The sequence below is a fragment of the Lepisosteus platostomus genome, chromosome 17 (genome assembly GCF_059453375.1).
Source record: "Lepisosteus platostomus isolate fLepPlt1 chromosome 17, fLepPlt1.hap1, whole genome shotgun sequence".
Classification (NCBI taxonomy): domain Eukaryota; kingdom Metazoa; phylum Chordata; class Actinopteri; order Semionotiformes; family Lepisosteidae; genus Lepisosteus; species Lepisosteus platostomus.
Window position 1 is genome coordinate 19015945 of NC_142627.1, and position 21117 is coordinate 19037061.

Consider the following 21117-nt stretch of genomic DNA (forward strand, 5'->3'; position numbering starts at 1 on the left):
AGGGAACAGCATTCAAAAATGTTTACAAATAGTTTTGGCAAAATTGTATTTTATTTATGCCTTGATTGTCCAATGGAAAAAGACCAAAGACTTATAACCAGAATGTGGAAGGAAGGACCGCACAGTAGTCTGCTTAGATTGCTCAAAATTAAATCACCATGCTGTGTAATATAATAATCATTACTGTATGTGCTGCCATACTGCCTTCATTTCCCAGCCTGGTTTGACTCTGGCAGTACAGTGTGGTGTGCTCAAGGACCTGTAAAACCTTCTGGTATAAGGCTCCTTCATTCTGGAAAACTGACAATATAATAAAATCTGTCATACCAAATTTCCAATAAGCACAGATCAAAATATTTAGAACACCAAAAGGCTTTGTAAAAACAGTTTGCAGAAAATACACAAAATCTAGTTACAGATGTACTTGCATATATAATACGTAAATGTGTGTAAACTGATTCACCGGCCAATTTATTAGGAACCTCCAGTTTAAAGAACTGACTCTTTCAGTGGCAGACAATGCATAGAAGGCGTTGCAAGCAAAAGACTCATATTTCCCTTGGCCAGAACAATCACATCACAAGCCTATCTGCATCAACTGGTGGAATATGGGGTTCAATCAGACACATCCTTGCTGAAACAGACATTGCTTTAAGAATAGGAAGCAAAAGTCTTATAGAATACATGGCAAGTCATGATGTTTGTGCTGTTCATGCTGCTTGCAGGGGTCCAGCAACATTTGATGGGGATTCCTGAGGTTATGAGATTTTGGGAAGAGAGTACAGAAATAATAATTCATCTAGATTTGGAGCTTGACTGTTCTTGTGCTCTTGCTTGGAGGACAAATCTTCAGTTAAGCGCATAATATTTCAGCAGGCACTGCACTCTCGTGTTCCTTTTCTGGTTTCCTACTTAGTCCCTAATCACATTATTGGAAGTCCACCTCTCCCCTCTCACGGGAACTGCTCATAGTGTTACTGGATCTGGCCAGCAGGAGGATCAGTGTGGGACTCAATGAGAAGTCTTGAGGTGATGAATTTAGTATCACTTTTATCACTGGATTCTTCTGGGCATTTTGGGAAACGCAGGTTATTATGTGTCCATCCACCAATTTTCTAACCACTTCAACTAATTCAAGAGGTCAAGAGGGAGCTGGAGCCTAGGCAGTCAAGCAGTAGGCACAAGGCAGGATACACCCTGGATGGGATGCCAGTGCATCACAGGGCACACACACCGATACACTTGCACTCACATCTGGGCCAGTTTTCCCAGAAACCAATTAACCCACCAGTATGTCTTTGGACTGTGGGAGGAAACCAGAGCACCCTGAGAAAACCCACGCGAAGAACATACAAACCCACGGGGAGAACATACAAATTCAAGGCAGATATCACTGCAGGAAATTACTAACGTTTCATCATGACTACACAAGTAGGGTCACTCCTGGGATTGAATCTCAATGACTACACTTTGAACACAACAGGACACGCTTATATCTTGTATTATATAATGTGACCAAAAAGGGAAGATGGAAGTTGTGAGCAACGTTGTGGGGAGTGACTTATGATTTTCATTTACACAATCACAATTAATGTTCTGAGTGTTGCTTTTTTATAATGCTAATTATTTTGCATTAAAATATTTTAATGCAAATCTATGTATACATAGTACGCAATGAAAAAATAAGTTTCAAAAATCATATAATGCAGGAAATTTTACAAATTCAAACCTGGTGTGACATGCACCTGAGCTATGCTTTGGGAACCCATTACAGAGCCAACAGCATGCTGATGCTTCATCATGTGGCTCAATATGGTCTGCGAACTGAAAACAAGTATGAAGGGGGAAAGGCAAGTCAAGAAAAAGTGTCAGATGTGGAGCTGAAAATCAAGATTTAGAACATGTTAAAGGGCTGCATGACAGTGATCAGGTTTGTGTGTATGTATGGCAAGAACGACCCTTCGATTTGTGCAGTTAGAGACACAGGGAAGGCTGTTTGTGAGAGCCATGCATCTGCTGTGTTCCAAGCCTAGTATTATTTTTGTAATTCTGTACACTGTACAGTCCTGTATTACTGTTTTTATAATAATTTAAACTACATACACATACTAGCACATTAACGATTGATTTTACTTAAGGAAGGGGAACAGGAGAAGAGAGGTGTTTTCATTACATGTGATTTTGGGTATAGGCAAAATGTCAAGACCCGCATAAAACTACTGCGTAAAACACGAGTCTACTGTATTTCGTCTGGCACAGCATCCCGTTAGCCTCTGGAATTTGTTAAACAGCAAAAGCTATGAAACAAAGCAAAATATTGCACAGCACATAAGGACTTGCAATGCATAGTACAGTAGATCAGCAAAGAAGAAATGTGGAGCCTGCAGACTAAAACCAGTTCAGCTGTCCAGTATCTTCCTTAGCAGTGAAACCACAAGAATATAAAATCAACATCTTTCTCTTGCTATGGGGAGAAAACATTATTCCCTCTTAAGGTTTACTACCAAAATAAGTGCTCTTTAATAATTTAAAAATACTTAGTGGGTTCTGAATCTTAAAGGAGTCTAAAAAGCATTTATAAAAAGTACTACCCCTGTGTAATGTCACATATAAAATTCAATCATTTTTAATAGATGTTTTTAATAGAAGTAACAAGGTCTGCCCATTGAAAAGAAGTGTTTTTTAAACTTGTGTACGCAAACACAATCCGAGACCATTACCAAACAGTCCTGCGGATGAGCACTGTGAGCAGTCTTCTGGCAGCTGCGAGCAGGTAGTCAGGGTGCTCTGACCCAGTGTAAGGAAGAGACAAGCAGATAGACCGTCTCCATGGAGACAGGTAAGGCTAGGCTAGGAGAGGAAAACAAGCAAAGCGCGTTCTGGGCACTAAAAACTCAATTATCAAAATGAGCAGGTTCACCCTCCTTCTGCAGCTGAAGGCTAAGCTGTTTGCTCAGCTTTTGAGTGAAAGAGGGGAAAAAATATAAATATATAATCCTGTCTGGTCCAATACAACGAAGCTATTCATCTTAGAACACAGCTCATAAACACAGACTCTACCAGCCATGAGCAAGTCCCTCACAGCATCTGTTTTAACAAACAATGATCTTTACAAAAATCACTAAGGGGAAAAAGAGTGTTCAGAACTATAAAGGTTATCCCCTCCGTTACATTAAAGGGGTATATGTTACTACACACCCCTCCACAAACCATCCAGGAGCTGTGAGAATACTAGAGGAGTGTTCAGGAAGAGACAACTGCATTCCTGTTTTCCATTAGTTCACGCTGCAATTACCTCCACTTTGTAATGTAAATAACAGCTTTGCACAAGAATTTCAATTACAGATATATGTTCTAAAAGCTTTCAGCATACAATTTTCTCAAAACAGTCTTCAGGCATTCTACACTAGAGCTTGTTAGTAATAACATATCGATACCCCTTGGCTATACTGCTTCTAAGTGGCTGTATTTGTTATTTTGAGCATCATCTGTGCAATGACAGTCTTCTTCACAAAATACTATGGTCTTATTTTCTAGTATATCTGTATCATACTCGGGGAGAGACTATAATCAGAATACAATACCTGTTTATGGCCATTATAGTGTTACATCAGTATTTGTACCTCACATTTAAAATGTATTCTCTTCTGCATCTGTAGTCCAGTGCCATATTCGTTCAAGAACGTTCAAGTATTGAGCTAATGTTACAAAAGAATCAAGCTTTATTTCAACATCAGCCACGACAAGCACAATTTTATATTTTTTGTACTTAAACGTAAATGTAGTCATTTGTACATGCACTAAAGTATTATTCCATCTACTTATTCTACACTGAAGTGTACTTTTTATACAGTACCCTGCAACTCACAACTGACAACCCCCTGAAACAAAGCGGGTGTGAGCCTGCCCAGTACCTGGATGGGAGACCTCCTGGGAAAGCTAAGGTTGCTGTTGGAAGAGGTGTTAATGGAATCAGTAGAGAGTGCTCAACCTGTGGTCTGTGTGGATCCTATTATAGTGATGGGGACACAGTAATGTAAAAAATGCACAATCTTTCAGGTGAGATGCTTCACATCTTATGTCTCGAGAACACTGACACAGCAGCAAAATTAGTCTCCAGAGGCGTCTGAACATCTGTGTTGAGGTCCACTACAAAATCGAGGATTATTCGGTTCGTGATTTTTGATTGCTAACATTCCTTTGTTCTTAATACATACTCTTTGATCCAAAATGGCATCAAAGGTACGAAGATGCAGCATTACGAGTATGTATTGAAGATGAATGTTATAGACAATTAGTGCCACTGGTGTGTGCAGAGCAGTAAAATGCAAAACATACTGTTCTGCCAACAAAGTTAAGATTGCTTCTTATTCAGTTAATGAGATTCTCAGCTGTCATCTAGAAATTCAATGATCCAATAAAGTTAATAGGAATTTCAATGAAATCCTTAGGAATACATCTGGATCATTTTGGCCTGATCATCTGCAGTGAGCTTCGGCCACACCTTGTCGCCGGAAGTTCGGATATCAGCCGTGACATTCGAGAAAAGTCTTTATGTAGAAATGCATCCGCTGCCAGTTTGTACCATATTATTTTTTATATAAACAGCATCGAAGTAATTAAGCTACATGGTAAAACTTGCTTTACAATCTTTCAATTCATCCGAGGCAGCAAGACTAAGGACTTTTTCCCCAATTTCAGGACGAGCAGGCTGCTACCCCTTCTCCATGAACTAGAGAGAGAGCCTGGGCCACATCAGAGGCTTTCCTTTTAAACACATGCTTACTGTACTTGTCATATTCAGCCAAAAGCCTATCCTTCTGCTTTCATTGGTGTATACGATGAAAACAGGAAGCATACATTTCAGATACATATCTAGTATATATTACCTGCTGCATGAAAAAATTACATGAGAGGAATGAATACATCAAAGTAATGTAGATTGGACTTTAATACAATTCACGGATTCAGCAGCTCAACCCAATGTATTACGTTTTGATCAAACCAGGCCAACCTGTAACAATAAGGTTAATCATACACATATTGCTGTGCAAGCCTTAGATACTGCATACATAATCAGAAATTACAATATAAGTAAGCAATGAGCACTCGTTTCTCTCTATACGCCCATTAAGCTGAAAGGTTACATGTTGTACTACAAAATACCCATCTATCAGGCTGAACAGCTATCTTAAAGCAAGCAGCAAAAAGTTCAGCAAGAAATCACTAGAGATGTCTCTGAAACAACTATAAAAAGGCAAAGAGTACAACTTCAGAAAAAATCTTAAGACTTCAGTGTAGCAGCGAACATGAGGTGAAATACATACCGAGCTACTACGAGAAACTGGTCTATCTGCCTGTTGGTTAGAGGGCAGTGTGGGTCCCACATCTTCACCTCCAGTTTGGACTGGTCCCTCTCATCTGGCTCTCCTGGAACACAAAAGAGCAACGGCGTTACAAGACCACAGCACCACTAAGCTTTTACATTGCCAGCTTCATAAATCAATGGCTTTTTATCCCACTGTCTTAACATAATAACCTTGTTGTTTTTTATGAAAATTCTGCAAGGAACTGTTATGTATAATAAGGTCTACCAACAGACTGGGTTTACTTTAAATGCCTGTTTTTCTTACATTAAAATTTTTCTGCCAGATCTCTCTACAGGGTGCTTGATTTTTTAAAGGAATACATGAATATATAATTTTCTTTTTAAAAAAAAAACCACTAAAGAGAGCATGTTAAAAACAGCTGCTGTACGTGACCTCGTATTTTCAGGCGGATCCAGAGGACGCCCGAGAGCCACTGGGCACAGGCAGTGAAGCAAAAAGCCTCAGAGTGGCTCAGGACAGCTGGGCACTCGGCTGGGGCAGGTGGGCCACAGCATCCAGAGACCGCGTATGTAAGCCAAGGTGCTTCGCCAGCCCTCCATCTGCACCTCACGCCCCCCCGGGAGAGGGCACAGCTCCCGGCCGCTGGCGCCACACCACAGCCGGCTGCACGGGGACACCTCCCACACAGCGCCAAATGCCGATCTCAATTAGCACCTCGCCTCCTGACAGAGAGGCCGTCCCTTTGGGCAGAAGTAAAAGATGTCCTTCGGACGCACGGGAAGCCCTCTCTAGTGTGGTTCAATTCCACTGGGTGCCATTTCTCTCCAGCAATACTTGCTCACACTACTTTGTCTACTATAACAAAAATGTACCTATCTCTTCTTAAACCTCCTTAAAATGTCTAAGAAAAGGTGCAGAACAGAGAAGAAATGTTATGTGGCACAGAGAGGTATATGAAGCCTATGAAATGTTTACGTTGTTTCACTGCAAATCTTTGGACAGAGGGAATCTACCCGGCCTCCTGCGACAGTAAATCTATAACAAATTCAATCCACAACTTCAACTGCCACTGCAAAGGGAGTTAACATAAATCGACACACTTTCAGCCCTAGTCTTTGTCTAAACGATATAATAAATATGTAGAAAAACAAAGATCGCTTTCAAAACCACTACATGTAATCAAGCTAATATTATTAGACACTAAACAAGTCTAGTCCATGTAACTTCTGGTCCTTGGAACTGCAAAGGCTCTTCCATATTACTGACTTACAGCTACAGCAATCTCCCATCAAGGCAAGAACAGACTTTTTTAAAGCTGGGTTTAGTCTGCAGTCATCTCCAGACTGCGAGAAATTCTCACTAAATGTAAAGTGCGCTAGGTCGGCAGATGTTCTCAGACACCCTACTGAGTGTTCTGCTTTCCTGTGGTATTTCTCCTGGCTGGGGTCAGCGCTAATGGACTGCATTAGGCACTCAACAGAGAGTGGAGAAGACTTAGTCGAGCCCACTTCCTCTGATCAAGATAGCTGGCCCATGATGTCAACAGGCAGTGCTGCTCTGAAGCCCTGCAAGACAACTGTACTTACATAGGAAACAAAACCATCCAAATAAAGGTACTGTATTTTTTAAAGAAACAAACTTTTTAGTGGTGACTAGACATTGCAATTTAATATTACACATAACTGTTCACCGGGGAGAACACAAAATTGACAATAAAAGTCAAATTTAAAATTTTCATAAGTCTGACCAATTTAATAAAATCTCTACACAAAATAACTTGACCTGTCATGGGCATTTTAAGAGCTGTTTAGTTCATAAACAAAAATGTGTAAGGACTTTAAGTATCCTAAAGGTTCCTACTCTTTTTCTAATTCCTAAAGGGTCTGTGTGAAAAGAATAAACAGCAGGTTTCCTTTCAGTTTATTCTCTGCTTCACCTTTCAAAAAATGCAAATATAAATTGCAGAATAGTTTGGCAGGTGGAAGGAAATGAATAGGTGGAACAACCATGCAATGTGCAGCACCAGCTGAAATTCTCTTCATGTTTCCCACCTGATCAATTACTGGAGGGGAACAGGAGGCTCACTGATTTACAGTTTAATTTAACCGCTAATATGCCTGGCCATCACGCTATTCTCATTATGCTGTTAAATATAAATTAAACCCACCAAATTAATCCTACAGTTAATTTTATTCTTCATGAAACATGAAGAAATGTAGAAATTACAACTAAAAGAAAAATGAGGGCATTCTAATAGATACTTCTCTAGGCTCAGAACCGCAGACGAACTTATTTTCTACTCAAATTTTAAATGGCGGGAAAAAACCTTGCAGAAATATCCTCCAGACTGGTCACAAACCCAAAGCTACAGCAAAAAAACTTTACAGTTACAACATGTAGAAAAGTGTAGAAAATAAGAAGTTTAATTTAATATACCTTAATCCAAAACCCTCTTTAATATTTAATAACACTGTAAACCATTATTCTGTTCAACTAGTATGATAATTATGTGCCACTCCGTGCTAATTAAAAATTAGGCATTCCATCTCACTTGTGTCATGGTACTAATGTGCTGCCAAAACCTATTAGAGATACTGAGCTGAGGTTAAACCCATCAACAATCCAGGTCTCTACAGAAACAGAAATAGGTCAACTATACCACTTCTTTTCATAGTACACTAAGCTTCAGTATACAATGTTCATAAAGTAACAGCAGTATAGTTCTACTGCTTTTTGGACCTTGACTTCATTGTTAAAACCTCTTCAACTCACTAATGACAGGCAACGAAAATGGTCCTCTTGAAAATGGAGATGTCACATCACGTAGCATCATGTCAAGCGCAGGGAGAACTTGAAAGTTCTACAACAGAAACGCAGCAGTCGGAAAACAAACCCGACTGCGGGGATATATTCACTGAACATTCCCGGCACCAGCTCACATGCCCAGTTTGGAAAGGGCCGGCAAGAGGACCTCTTCCCTTTTGATTTTTGTTATAACCTGTTCTGTAGTGTGTCCAATAGTCCAAACCTCTGTCCTCTTAAAAAACGAAAATAAAAGTTGGGGATGTCTTCCAGCGTAAATATCCTAGCAATGTCCTGGATAAGTGGGAAAATTCCCCAGCAGGCATCACAAATGCCATCCAACTGTGTCATCACATTGCCTTCTCATAAAACACTCTGGCACCGGTATTCAAATGAGCATACAACCAAGGTGACACCATTTTCCTGTATGTTTCTTTAGATCAATTAAGTATAGCATGTATTCCTAAACACAATATTTCATTACATCTGCACTGGTATTCCTCTCTTAGGATTGAGGTTTTATATAAAAACTATGTTAAACAGTATCAGTGTCTTCCAATCTATGGTAGGCGTGCCATTGTTGCCAGTTATCAATTGCAGGCTTTTCTATTCATTCCTTCTTCCAGATCCATATTCCTCTCCTACCGAGGGATATGTTTAGCAACGTCACATCTGCTCATGTCAGCCTTGCTCCCATTAAATCAATTCCACGCAGCTAAGTCTTTCAAAAAGAGTAAATAGAAGGACAAACGCATTCAAGTGAGAACCTCCTTCAAACACATTTTTGCTTGCAAAAGAGGTATTTAAGTTGAAAAGGTCAAAAACCGCTGAGTAAGATGTCTCCGTCCGTCACATAATCAGTCATTAGCGTAACAGAGGCATGTCTTTACGCATCGCTCAGGTTTCGCCTCCTGTGAGGAAAACCTTGTACTTATGTGTCAGTAATGTCCCAAAACCCCAGCGCCATGATGCTACAACCATACTACAAACACCTTTACACTCTCTAAGTCTGTGCAGACAGCAGAACATTATGCTTGCAAAGGTACAGCAATCGTACTGATGCTTCAGTGTATACAATGGTAGATGTCTGGTATCTCCTTTGGTTAGATATGCTCTAATGACACAGTCTCCCATGATACCCACATCCCACTGCATGGCACACTCCTCCACACCCACACAGCTTTAATACCTCCACAGAATGCTTTGATTAGTTAGCTGATTAACTCTCTCTCAGCTCAAGCTCGGGTACTTCAAAGGAAGCACACAGAACCAAATCAATACAGCCTCTTCTGATTAATTGTCATTTTTTTGCCTTTTCTTCATGAAAATAAGTCAATTATACATTCATAAATGTTTTAAGGGACGCAGATACATTTAATTAGAATGATCAGGTCATTTATCGATGTTGTTTTGAGCTGAAAGGCTACCGCAATTTGCCTGGTTTTGTGACAGGTGGATTATTTTACAGTCTATTAAAATCACTGACTAACTAGGCTTCCTACTTTGCTATATAGGAACTACAAATTAGGAGCCACTTGAGAAAACGTTTTGATTTTCACCCCAACGCAATGTCAAATACTCAAGAGTCGAAAGATATTAGAATAATAAAAAAGTATGCTTGTTAAAGTGCATTTTTTTGTCTCCAACAGGCACTGTGCTGACTTAGTGGCAACAGAATAAACCCAGAGACCTAAAGTAACTTCCAGGTAGGATGCGTAGTTACCAAACTTAGATACCCGTCTCCCTTAAAGTAATTTAAGGGATTATTTATAGAAAGCAAGCTAATTAAGTGATGTTTCTTATGAAGCACTGCACATGGCGAGGACATTTCCAACGATTTCTCAGCAGGCTAAATCTGTTGCAGTGCAGCTGGACAAGGCGCCCACTTCCGAACCTTGTGAAACAGTCATGCACTGCTAGATCAGAAAAAGGGAAAACTGAAATAATCTGCATTTGATGGGTACAAAAAAACAGTCAAACTGTGATGTTCATTAATGCTCAAATACTAAGACAGCTACAGTTATATGGCTGGAAACTATAACCAAATACTTAACCAAGTTAAACAGGACTTTTAAAACCAAACACCCCATTGTTTCTTTTATGAGTCTCAAACACAATCCTTAGGTACAGGTGGATTATTAAAGGCGACAAAAGTGATCAATTAAATTCATCCTTTGATGGCCGTTTACTGTCCTTTTAAAAAAGGTTTTCCTGACACATTTTCATAGGTTACGTTCATCAACAGGACCTCTGGTCGATTCAAGTGATGACCTAGGACCTGAAAGGCCATTTGAGGTGACCTCTAAAGTCATGTAACAAGTATCTGCTGCAGCATTACATCTTACTGCAGATTGTCAGCTGGGTGCATGCTTTTCTCTTTAAACCGATTCAGAATTCTCTGGAGGAGGGTGGCTGAAGGCATCAGAGGCTTAGCAAGCAATCGGACAGATGCAAACTGTTATTGGTTTTACTCAATGCTTTTAGCAGGCCTTTTATTCAGTACCGCTGTGTCTCTCTCTTGTTCTCTTTCCCTTGAAGAAGTCATGCTTTGTACATTACCTCCATGCAGTACAGTGCACACTAATGAGTCAGAGCGGTTCTTAAAAGACCATCAGCAGAAAGGCTGTGCCAGCAAGGTCTTGGACTGTCAGTAGTTCACTTAGCCTTAGATTTTTCCAGCTACTGTCAATTTGATTAGCTGTCAAGCAAAATGAACTCTCCCAGCTTTTCAGCAATCCAAACACGAGCTCCCAAAGCAGCCGTTTACAGTAGTGCTCAGCAAGTCCCACAACCTTTAGAGCCACAGTGCTGTAGGAAAAATTCTGGGTTTAATTTCTTAATCCTTTATAAAAAGTAAAAAAAAGCCTTAATGTTTGCTTAATCTTTTTCCGTTATGCTCCTACTGTGGAAGCACCCTACTGTTTTCTGTTGATGAACACAAAACAGATATTTAGCCAAACTCCAGGTACACCAAAAAGAACCGAAGCCATGTAAAAATTGTTCCCATGTGTAATTACTTGACATTATGAAATTGACAGGAACACAGAAACCCCACTGAGCAGTGAATTCAGACAAGCATTGCCACAACAGCTCTGTCGAACACAGCCATTCCCAACTATTACCTGAGATCGTTTTGACACTCTGATGAAATGGTGTGTGAATTGAAAGCAGGTGTCTAGGGCTGTTCACTGACTTGTTTCACTGACTTTCATTTAGGTGAGGTTACATGCAATCCAGTAAAATCTGCCCACTACAGTTTCATGCGAATTTAAAAAAGAAGAATGCATAACTGTAAAACTTCTCTGTATCATCCTTCTGCTTCCCAACACTGTTCCAGCTCTTCACGATTTATTGATAGAAGCAGTAGAAGCTTTCTGCTTTACTGTGGAAGCCATAACTGACCTTCTAATAGGTGGGATACGACACTGGATCAACAACACCTTAAGCAAAAAAAAAACATCTTTACTGACAGCTACACAGGTCCTTCTTTGTGGTAGTAGCATGATGTACCAACCGTAAGTATATAATACACTCCACCTAAAGCCCCACTATGACTTCTCTACCGTAGCCCAGAGTAGCAAACAGTGTTCTGTACACCCCAAACCAATAAAATAACCAGGATCCTGCCTTAACTGGAGCTGCAAAAAATTTACACTGATGAGCATATAATAAACCCACAAATTTCATTGTGATGTTCATATTAACTCAGAAATGACTCCTATTTATGGTTCACTGACAAATGAACCTAACTAACACTGACTAAGTGAATTCCAATGATTTAGGCTCTAATTTAACATTTTAATTGTAAATTCCTTAATAACAGAATACTCTTGCAGGCTGAGGATTATGTCCTCATCAATCACATACAGCAGATTGGAGGCACTAAAACTAAAGCTACAGCTATAGCATCACAACCGGGCTTGACCGGAGGTAATGTCAGCAGCACTCCCCGGAGACAAAGACCTACTCTGGGATCCCAGCTGATGTTATACTAAAAAGGGGGAAGATCATATTTCCTGAACATTGTACTTTATCACCTCTTTATGCTGCTTCCTCCACAAAGCAATTTTTGAATGTCTGTGAGAAGTGATATAAGCAAAGAGAGGGGGGGGGGGGGAGGGGGGGGCTGAGTCTGCAGCAAATCAAACTCACAGGAACGTCAAAACATGCAATTAATTTTATCAGCTGCAGCCCACACACCGGCTGAAATATGACTGGTTTCCGCTGGTCCCATATTGTTAAATTGCCTTTTATCAGAACGAAGTTAATGAATTATCATAAAATGATGGCAAGGATCCAGATCATAGTCTGAGGCTAGCTAGACTGAAGGCAAACCTCAACACCCAAGCGATCCTTAGCTTGAGCTCACCTAACAGAGGGTAACTAGCACACTCCTAATTTTCTTAAAAGCAGGACGTTCACAGTTTAAGGAAGGCATGAGACAATCTAGTCTCATTCTGCAATCTGCTGTGTGCCTCAGATCCGTCTTTACACATCTCCAAACAATCTCAGGTATCGAACTCAAGCAGCTCCAGAACCTTAGCACAGTAAGGAAGCCTTATCCCTTTAGCTCACAGATGGAGGAAAGGCTGCCCATATGCAAATGTTTTATAAAGCAACAGACATTATTTTTGAATTCCAACATCTAATATTTATCTTTAGAGGTCCAAGGATCCTCTTTACAAAGCCTTACAGCATGCCCTTGAAAACATTTAGAAATGAAAACTACAGCAGATCATTAATTACAGAATTTACTTTCATGTGCCAGAGGCATTCATTTACATTCAGTCACCGGCATTCATCTACTGTTACACTTTCACATTGCTCACCTACACACAGACCACCTCACATCCACATACAGCGTTAGGCTGTGCAGTTCTTTGAGATCAAGCATTTACTGGCCCCCGGGTCTAATTTTAAAAACAGCTCTTGAACTTAAGAGTTAACTGATGTGGACCAACTGCAAGGTCTGACTAATACGCAGATTAAAAAACTCCTCAATTCCATCAAATAAAGAGTTTTTTTTTATTTTGCCAATCTATCAATCTTGATTTTATTTCCTGACTAATATTTTTACAGCAGAACCTGCCTACTAAATGTCAAGAGCAGCATTTCAATTTAGAACGCTGGTAGGCCACACACTGAAATGTCATCTTATCATCTGGCCCCAGGAGTGGATGCCTTTGTGCTGTTACAAAAACAATTGTTTCTTTCTTCACTGCCATTGCATCCACCAATGTCTGCACAAAATAGCTTTCATGTCAAATGATCAGGCACTGGGAAGTTTGAGGAGATGTCACTTTGCCAGTGTCAGGGCCTGTCACACAGAGCACGTTTTTTGTCTCTGTGTTCCGATGAGTCACACTTTTGTAACAAAGGGGAGCAGCACCCCCCACTGTGAGGAGACAGTGCAACCATCAAGGCACAAGACACTCCCGTGTTACATCGGAAAAAGTTACACTGAAAGGAGCTGCATCTGAAAGCGCTCCGATTTGTTCAGAGTTCAAAGCAGCCAAATAATTAGAAAGACTATATTTATATATTTACTACTAAGAAGAAAAAGGGCAGCTATTGGGGAAAAAAAATCACACAAAACAATAGGGATCCAATAGTTGCAAAACTGATGTTTCAACCTTATATACAATTTGCAAAAGTGGATGTGTCTCAGACAACTCAACTGACTGAGAAAAATAAAATGAGCAATATAGGGAGAATTAAAACTATAAAATAAAAAGCTCTGCTGCTCTCCACATGCTCTTGCTGTGAAATTAATAGCTTTCTTTTTAAACCAACAACTCATCTCTAAGACTTGTGTAATGAACTATAAAGTAGATAATATTTCACTACGACAAATATCAGGTTTGAATGACTATGATCAGCACAAGACAAGCCCTGTGATACTTCTAGTCATAAAGATCAAGAAAATGAGTAGAAATATAAAAAAACATTACCTAAAGTCAATAAATCTTCTTGATGCCATTACTCGATCTTATTAGCTACTGTTACCTCCCCATAATTAATTACAAATAAACACTGCTTCCACACGCAGAAGCTGACAATTTAAACCAGTTTTTAATTTATAGCTATTCAATCCCTTCTACAATACATCTCTGCAGCATTAAACACAGAAATTACATCACTTAAAACATGGACTGAAGAAAAGGATTTGGAGCAAATGTAATGCTATTCCTGAATAAACCTGAATACATGTAATGACAAAAAAAACCCAAACAAATGGGAATCACAGAATAAATGAGCAAAACTGACGCCTCGTTTATTGATGTAGATCTCAGCACAGTGGAAAATCATTTCAGATACTGGGCAGTGTGAATAATTAATCAATGTGCAGAGAAAGAACATTCTCACAGCCCGCAAGCCAAGTGAAAAGTCCCAGTAATCCATTTGCCAGCGAGCACGTCTTTGTGTGAGCAATTCCTTGCAATTGTTTTTGCTTCAGAGAGCAAGGTGTGCCTTACATCCCCAGGATTTATCACCTAATTTTTAATTTTAAAGAAAAATAAAAAGCTGTGACAGTATTTAAAATGTCATTACACTACCAGCACATTTTAGCCATTTATCTGCTGTGACACAAAATGCAAGAAAGAAGTACACTAGAGCAGGCAAACATGAGAATCTTGCCATAAGCAAATACAGAGAACCAGTTTTGCCACTCACTGGACCACAAGACCTGCGATTTCCAGGATGCTGGGAGACAGTAAGGGAATTTAAAGGTGCCCTTAAACCGAAACCAATTAACATGTAAATGAAACACTTGTTAAGCACACCTTTGCTAAGATTAGTGTTGCTTCACAAATACCACACACAGCAAGCAACACTCTTTTCACTGCTCCTTCTGCCAACTGTTGTTCTCCCTGACAAAAAGAGAACAGCTGACGTGATCCAGAGAGTCAGTGTCAATTGTGAAAACTAGCAGAACACACTCATTTTACCTTATGGGCAGTGGCAAACTGAACATTTTATAATAAACACATTTGAAATCTAAAAAAAAAAGATTATAATGTCATCCCATGCACAGTAAGTAATCAACAATATTAGATTTTAGGATAAATTATGACCCTGTCCAATTTTAAAACTATACGGTCATCCTCACAGGTCATTGTTCAGTACAGCACAGTACTGCACACGGGTACAGCACACAATTGTACTTTAAACAAAATCGTCTGCTGTATTTTCAAAGGTGTTCAGCTCCTATATTCATTCTTTTCCCCCGTGCTTGAAGAGTTCAAACCAAAGGTAGGAGGAGAAGCATCTAGCTTGTAAGAGTGACCCAGAGAAAATCAGTTACAGAAAGAGAGAGATGAGACAATCAGCCTTAAATCTAATCCATGCCTTGGCAGCCATTACAGTAATTCCATCTGCAGGTGAACCTCCTCAATTTCAGGCAAGAAAACTACAGTATGTAGCTGTTTCTGATTCTTAGCTCTGGGAGCATATCCCTTTATACCTTATTTCTGTATAACTCAATTACACCACCATGAGTACCAGAGGGTCTCCTCTGTGATGTCATCCTGGATCCTGGAACAGATCTGATCAAAATCACCTCCATTTCTTCAAGGACTGAAGTCTGGCCTCTAACTCTATTAGAGGAATAAAAGCCTTTAAATTGATACTTTCATTACATTTTATGAGCTTCATTTTTAAAAGTCAATATTTTTAAAAGCAGTTAAAGAAAACACTCCAATAGACAACAAAAGGAAAAAAAAAATATGATTGAGCTTTTACAGTTTCAGTGCTTATTGCCATTCTAAAGATTATAAAACAATGCCCAGAAGATCGCTCTCCTCGCAAGAAGTGAGATTATACTATGCTACAACTGCACTTCCTGATCGTCAGACAGTAGCTGTTTTCAAAAGACACAATGGGGGAAACATTTCTTCCATTAGAGTTGTTTATGCATATTCCCATCAGCTCCCTCTTTCACTTGAGCAGGTCCCCAGTTCCACAACCATCAACAGAGGAGGAATCATGAAACCTGCATGAAAACACTCAAACCCCAAAGGACAGACCTGCCAGTGAAGCTGATGTGTGCACACCTTACTGCCAACTTCCCTTCCAAGAAAGCTTTGTGAGTAAGGCATCATTTCCTCAGAATAAAAATACCTGAAATTTAGTGCTGCAAATAAAAAGGCTAGCAATCACCAAAACGATATCCAAAATCCCCACTTATTTATGATTAATACACTAAGCATGTTGTAGAAAGTTACAACTAAAAGTATAATGACTATTTCTATTAATGTATTTGACAAAGAATGTTGCCAAATACTTCCGTGGTCATCTGATCAATATCAGAAAATTTTGAGAAATTAAGTCCAGATCAAATCTATTTTAAGTTTCCTTTCAAACAGATTTGAAGAATTTCTAATCACATAACCATGTTAAGCTTTATTCAGCTTACTCAGGTGCCACACCTGTCCAATGCAGAAAATAGCTGCACCTTTAGAAATTGTGGATAATCACTAAACCTGCATAACTCATCATGTCTTTATAAATGACATAGCATGATTAAGCTTTAAAACCTTGAGCCTTGAAATGTCTTGAACTAATTATATTAAAAAATCCATTAGACTTAAGAAAAAATGAAAGGCAGAAAATTAATACTGAAATAGGCTTAAAAGCTTGTCTTTGAAAGAAGACAATATAACTGGGGCAATCTTCTACTGTGCTGCTACTGCTGCTGCTCATCTCCACTTAAAAAAAAGATGTTTTACTCAGCGTGCCTGTTTAGCTCAACAGGGGAAACGGCATCTTATCAGCAGCTTTTCTTGCAAATACACAACTTGACCTTCTTACTCATTCAGAAACCTTTATTACAGCATTAAAACATAAAAACTATTCTGAATAGCGCAGTATAGCAGGAGTGAGATGCTGGTGTGTGTGACCCGGCAATAGCAGATATGACCTCATGCTGAATATTGTGGCGTTTCAGAGACAAGAAAGCACCACTGAAAGGAGCAGAGGTCCCAGGGCTGCTTACAGTACATCTTGCATCAATCAGGCCTCAAATAGATTGTTTATAAGGCTGCAGACAGATAACAGGACTTGTTTCTTACTTCCCCCTTCTTCATACTGAAATCATTCAACCATATGGACACAAAACATTACAGCAAATTGATCATCTGCAGCATCTGACAGCACAGAAAGACACAACAATTATAAATGGTTTATTTCTTAAAAACACTGCTCAACAATTTCTGGTAGCCGTCAGGGTGCAAGTTTTTTTGAAAACACTGCAGGCTTATTTCAAACACCAAAAGATTTATCAGCTTGTTTCCAGACAGCAAGAGAAAAACATTTCAAACAAAACCGATTCTGATTATCAGATTAAATGTCAGGTCTTGGCAGATCACTGCTGGTGGTCTTGTGGTTAAATATACAGCAGAAGCATCATTTTCTGTTCTGCCTTAGTACACATTCACCTTGGCGAGAGAGATTAATCACCCTGCTTCATGTTTTTTTACTAAATATTTTTGTATGTCAAAACTATTTAGCTTAAGGTGCCAAGAAACTGAGGCACATTTACATTGCATTAAAGGTAACAATTCTTACGTTTGAGCTCAAGGAGCCACAGTGAAGTTGAGGGCCTGCAGAGGAAACTTTCTATTCAGTGACTTCCAATGTACACAGCCTCCTAATTTCATGCCACACTGTCTCTTCCCCTCCTCGACGTGGCTGCTAATGTACAGTATTTCACTTGTAATTCTCCAAAGAGCAAAAAAATCACTACTATTAAACACTAAAACTACATAACCTTTTCTGCATGGGGAATAAACAAATTGACAAAGAAACAGACAAATGTGTGTGTGTGTACATACACAAAAAATAGCAGCCTGGATCTTAAAAAAGTTAACTCACGAGAACCTCAAGATCTGAACTAATAATTTATGGAAATGTGCTAGAAAAAACATTTCCATAGATTTATACTCAAACAGAACTGTCCTTAGAAAATGTAATAAACTGAGTTTAAAAAACATTTATGTACACCATTTTCTAATTTACCAATTACTGAATTAAATCCTGATTTTTTTAAATTCTGAATACATTTAAAAAACCTGGTAGCAATGACTCTTTCACCAGAACACAGAAAAGGGCTTAACATTTATTGAACTGCAATCTGAAAATGAAGACCGTGTAACTGCAATGTCTCATATGTGTGGATCTCTAATTTTTAGTGATAGCTTTGTAACACCTACACATTGAAGTAGGAGCTATCACTAATTCTCACTGAAATAGCCTTCCCAATTATTTGACTTCTTCAATAATTCAATACTGCTCCATGACTGAAGAACTACTGTATAGGTATGTGCGGCAGTCAATCTGAAATTTGGTAGATTACCATTTATCCAATAGAGTGAGTACTAATTAGCAGAAATTACCACTGACAATTCCAAAATTTCCAACAGAAAAAGGTCAAATTGTGTTGATCATGTGTTTTTACAATGAAAAGGTGGGTATCGGCACTGATGGGAAAAGCAGCAGTAGTAAATAAGTAGTAAAACTTACTATTTGCTTATATCCATCATGAGTAGCATGCTGGCTGTTTCAGTCACAGAAACACAGACTATGACCTACAAAATGGACTACCGAATCTGAAGCCCTAATTTCCTAGTGCGCAGTCTAAGACTAAAGCTTTAGTATTGTTCATCTCCAAATATTACTCATATTAATCATTAATTGCACTGCAGCTAAATATTTTTTCATTCAATTATCTTTATTTGAGAATAGTATAATTTCTAGGTTTATTAAACCTATCATGGTGCTGCAAAGATTTCTAGTTAATTTAATTGATTTCTGTAGTCTTTTATATACTTTGAAGAGCTGTCCATGTCAAGTGTAGTTTATAGATAGTTATATAGTGCCTGACAGGACAGATAGTGTCAGGTGGAGGAGGAGGCGAGGTGCATCATGCACTCATCGAACTGCAAGCCAAAAAGTCACAGGAGTCTCCGTTTGCAGAAAAGCTGATAGAGAGCACTGGCTGACTTATCCCGACTCTACCCTGGAAGGGCTCTGCTTTGCATGTGAACGATGCCGATCAGTGAGCTAGCGATATGGTCCAGGCTCACACTAGTGACGTTCAGAGCTCAACCTGTCCTCCAAAGAGCACCTGTACTAGTGGAGCCACCCAGGAGTCCCACCCTCCTAAAATAATATTATTATATTGTTTTATAAAACATTTAACATTGTATGATTTACTTTAGAATTAAAGACTTTAATAAAACTTTGAGATGATGGGTGACTGCATAAATTACTAAGCTATTTCAGTGAACTACCCTTCAGCTGACTGTAGTGCTTTTGGAGAACACTTTAAAACTTTTGTGCTGAATAAAAAACACAGAGTTGAGATTGAGGGCTAGCCGCATACACGCAGAGAGACGAATGAAAATGGATAATTCTGTATTAAAGGGATCAGAAAGACAGACAAAACAAAGCCATCATTAAAAGGTAACCTGGGAGAACAGCCAGCCTGCATTTCACTATGAAAATCCAAAGAGGCAGCTATTTGAAAGATAAGGAGTGGGCGTCAGAGACGGGAGGAGGACAATCTCACTCACCTTCCTGCAGCATATCGGGAACATCCGCCTGGAATCGGGGCCCCACGCGGATCTCGCCCTTGTCTGCCAGCAGGGTTTTCTGCGTGGGGTCATACACCAGTGAGTAGAAGAAGGTGTCCTGGAGAACAGAGGACAGGCAACAGAGGATTTAGTTTCACAGCTCCATCCCTCTTTCAAGTTTCAGTTTGGGGTTCGGCACACCGCAGCTGCACTCCCACTCCAACAGTGCAGCACTTGGAGCAAGTCAGTGTGTCCCTCAGTTCCTTTCTCGAGTTCAGCTTGAAGCAGGAAAACCACCTTGATTCATTTTTCTGTACAAGCGTATGAATAAGATCTAAATCACCTTTTAAGAGCATTAAAATTAAAGACCTACTCAACCACAGAAATCTTACTCTTACAGAGAGAAAGATGAGGTGTTGAAGAGGGAAAAAAACACCTCATTTACAAATCACAAAACCTTTCATTCTTATTATTACCATTTACTGGCAAGGGACATCCTATGGGGTCCTAAAAACTTTCTAAAATAATATTCAAAATTATTAGTAATAATTATGCTATCACACTTGGTTTCACTAACGTCTTTCAGTGCTAGAAACCAAGCTGAGGGCAATAAAACAGTCTAATTAAATCTTCCTCAAAACTGAATGGACGTGCTGTACATACAGAAAAATAAAAGTTTTCCGACTTTAACACATATCCTTCTTTCCTAGTTTCTCCACAAAGAACCTTGTATGAAGTCCAGCATGTACCTCTTTGTCCAGATAAGAGAGAACTGATTCCGTTTCGTTCAAGAGAGCGACACTGCATTTTCCCCTGCAAAAACAAAAGACAGCTCTCAGAAACACAGGCAAGTCGTGAGCTCCCGAGCTGCGGCACGAATACATTACCCCACCACCTACACTCCTGCAATTGAAAAGGTTCGGAATTTTAAAATACTATGGTGCTTCTGCTTTATGTTTTAATTACACACTTTCATGCAATTTTAAGGATATGTATGTACAAACTGTCTCTTCGTTGGCCCCATTAAAATAGCCTGTGTCCATGCTGAGATTCAAGAGGTGCTCATCAACAGCCTGAAAACGGGCGTTAAGTGAGCAGTGCTGGAAAAAAGGATGAGCAGCACCCCCACCCAGAGCAAGAGAGGGTTCCTTTTCCCAGCTAGCCTTTCGAAATTCTACGTCAGCTGAACTTAACATTTTTTTTAAATGAATGAAAACCCTAGAGTGTCCTTTCAAACCATGGGAAAAAAAACTTTAAAAAATTCTAAGAAAAAGCGATGGTTTCATAAAATTGCACTTTCGTAACCAGAAAATTTACTCTGTTCAGAATACCTCATTAACCACCACCATGTTCTCCCACATTTTGTTTTCCTGTAGCTCAAGTGATTTTTCATGCATTAATCATTTTGATTT

The 21117-nt window shown here is 39.3% G+C and overlaps 1 protein-coding gene across 1 annotated transcript in view; it reads right to left on the minus strand.

The window, feature by feature from the left end:
* mta3 (metastasis associated 1 family, member 3) overlaps window positions 1-21117 on the minus strand; it is a 72349-nt gene that overhangs the window by 36784 nt on the left and 14448 nt on the right. Inside the window, exons 5-7 of the mRNA XM_088610558.1 lie at window positions 20455-20518; window positions 19706-19823; window positions 5328-5430 (exon numbers count right to left, since the gene is read on the minus strand). Coding sequence (XP_088466684.1) covers window positions 5328-5430; window positions 19706-19823; window positions 20455-20518 — 285 coding nt within the window. The remainder of the gene's footprint in view (window positions 1-5327; window positions 5431-19705; window positions 19824-20454; window positions 20519-21117) is intronic.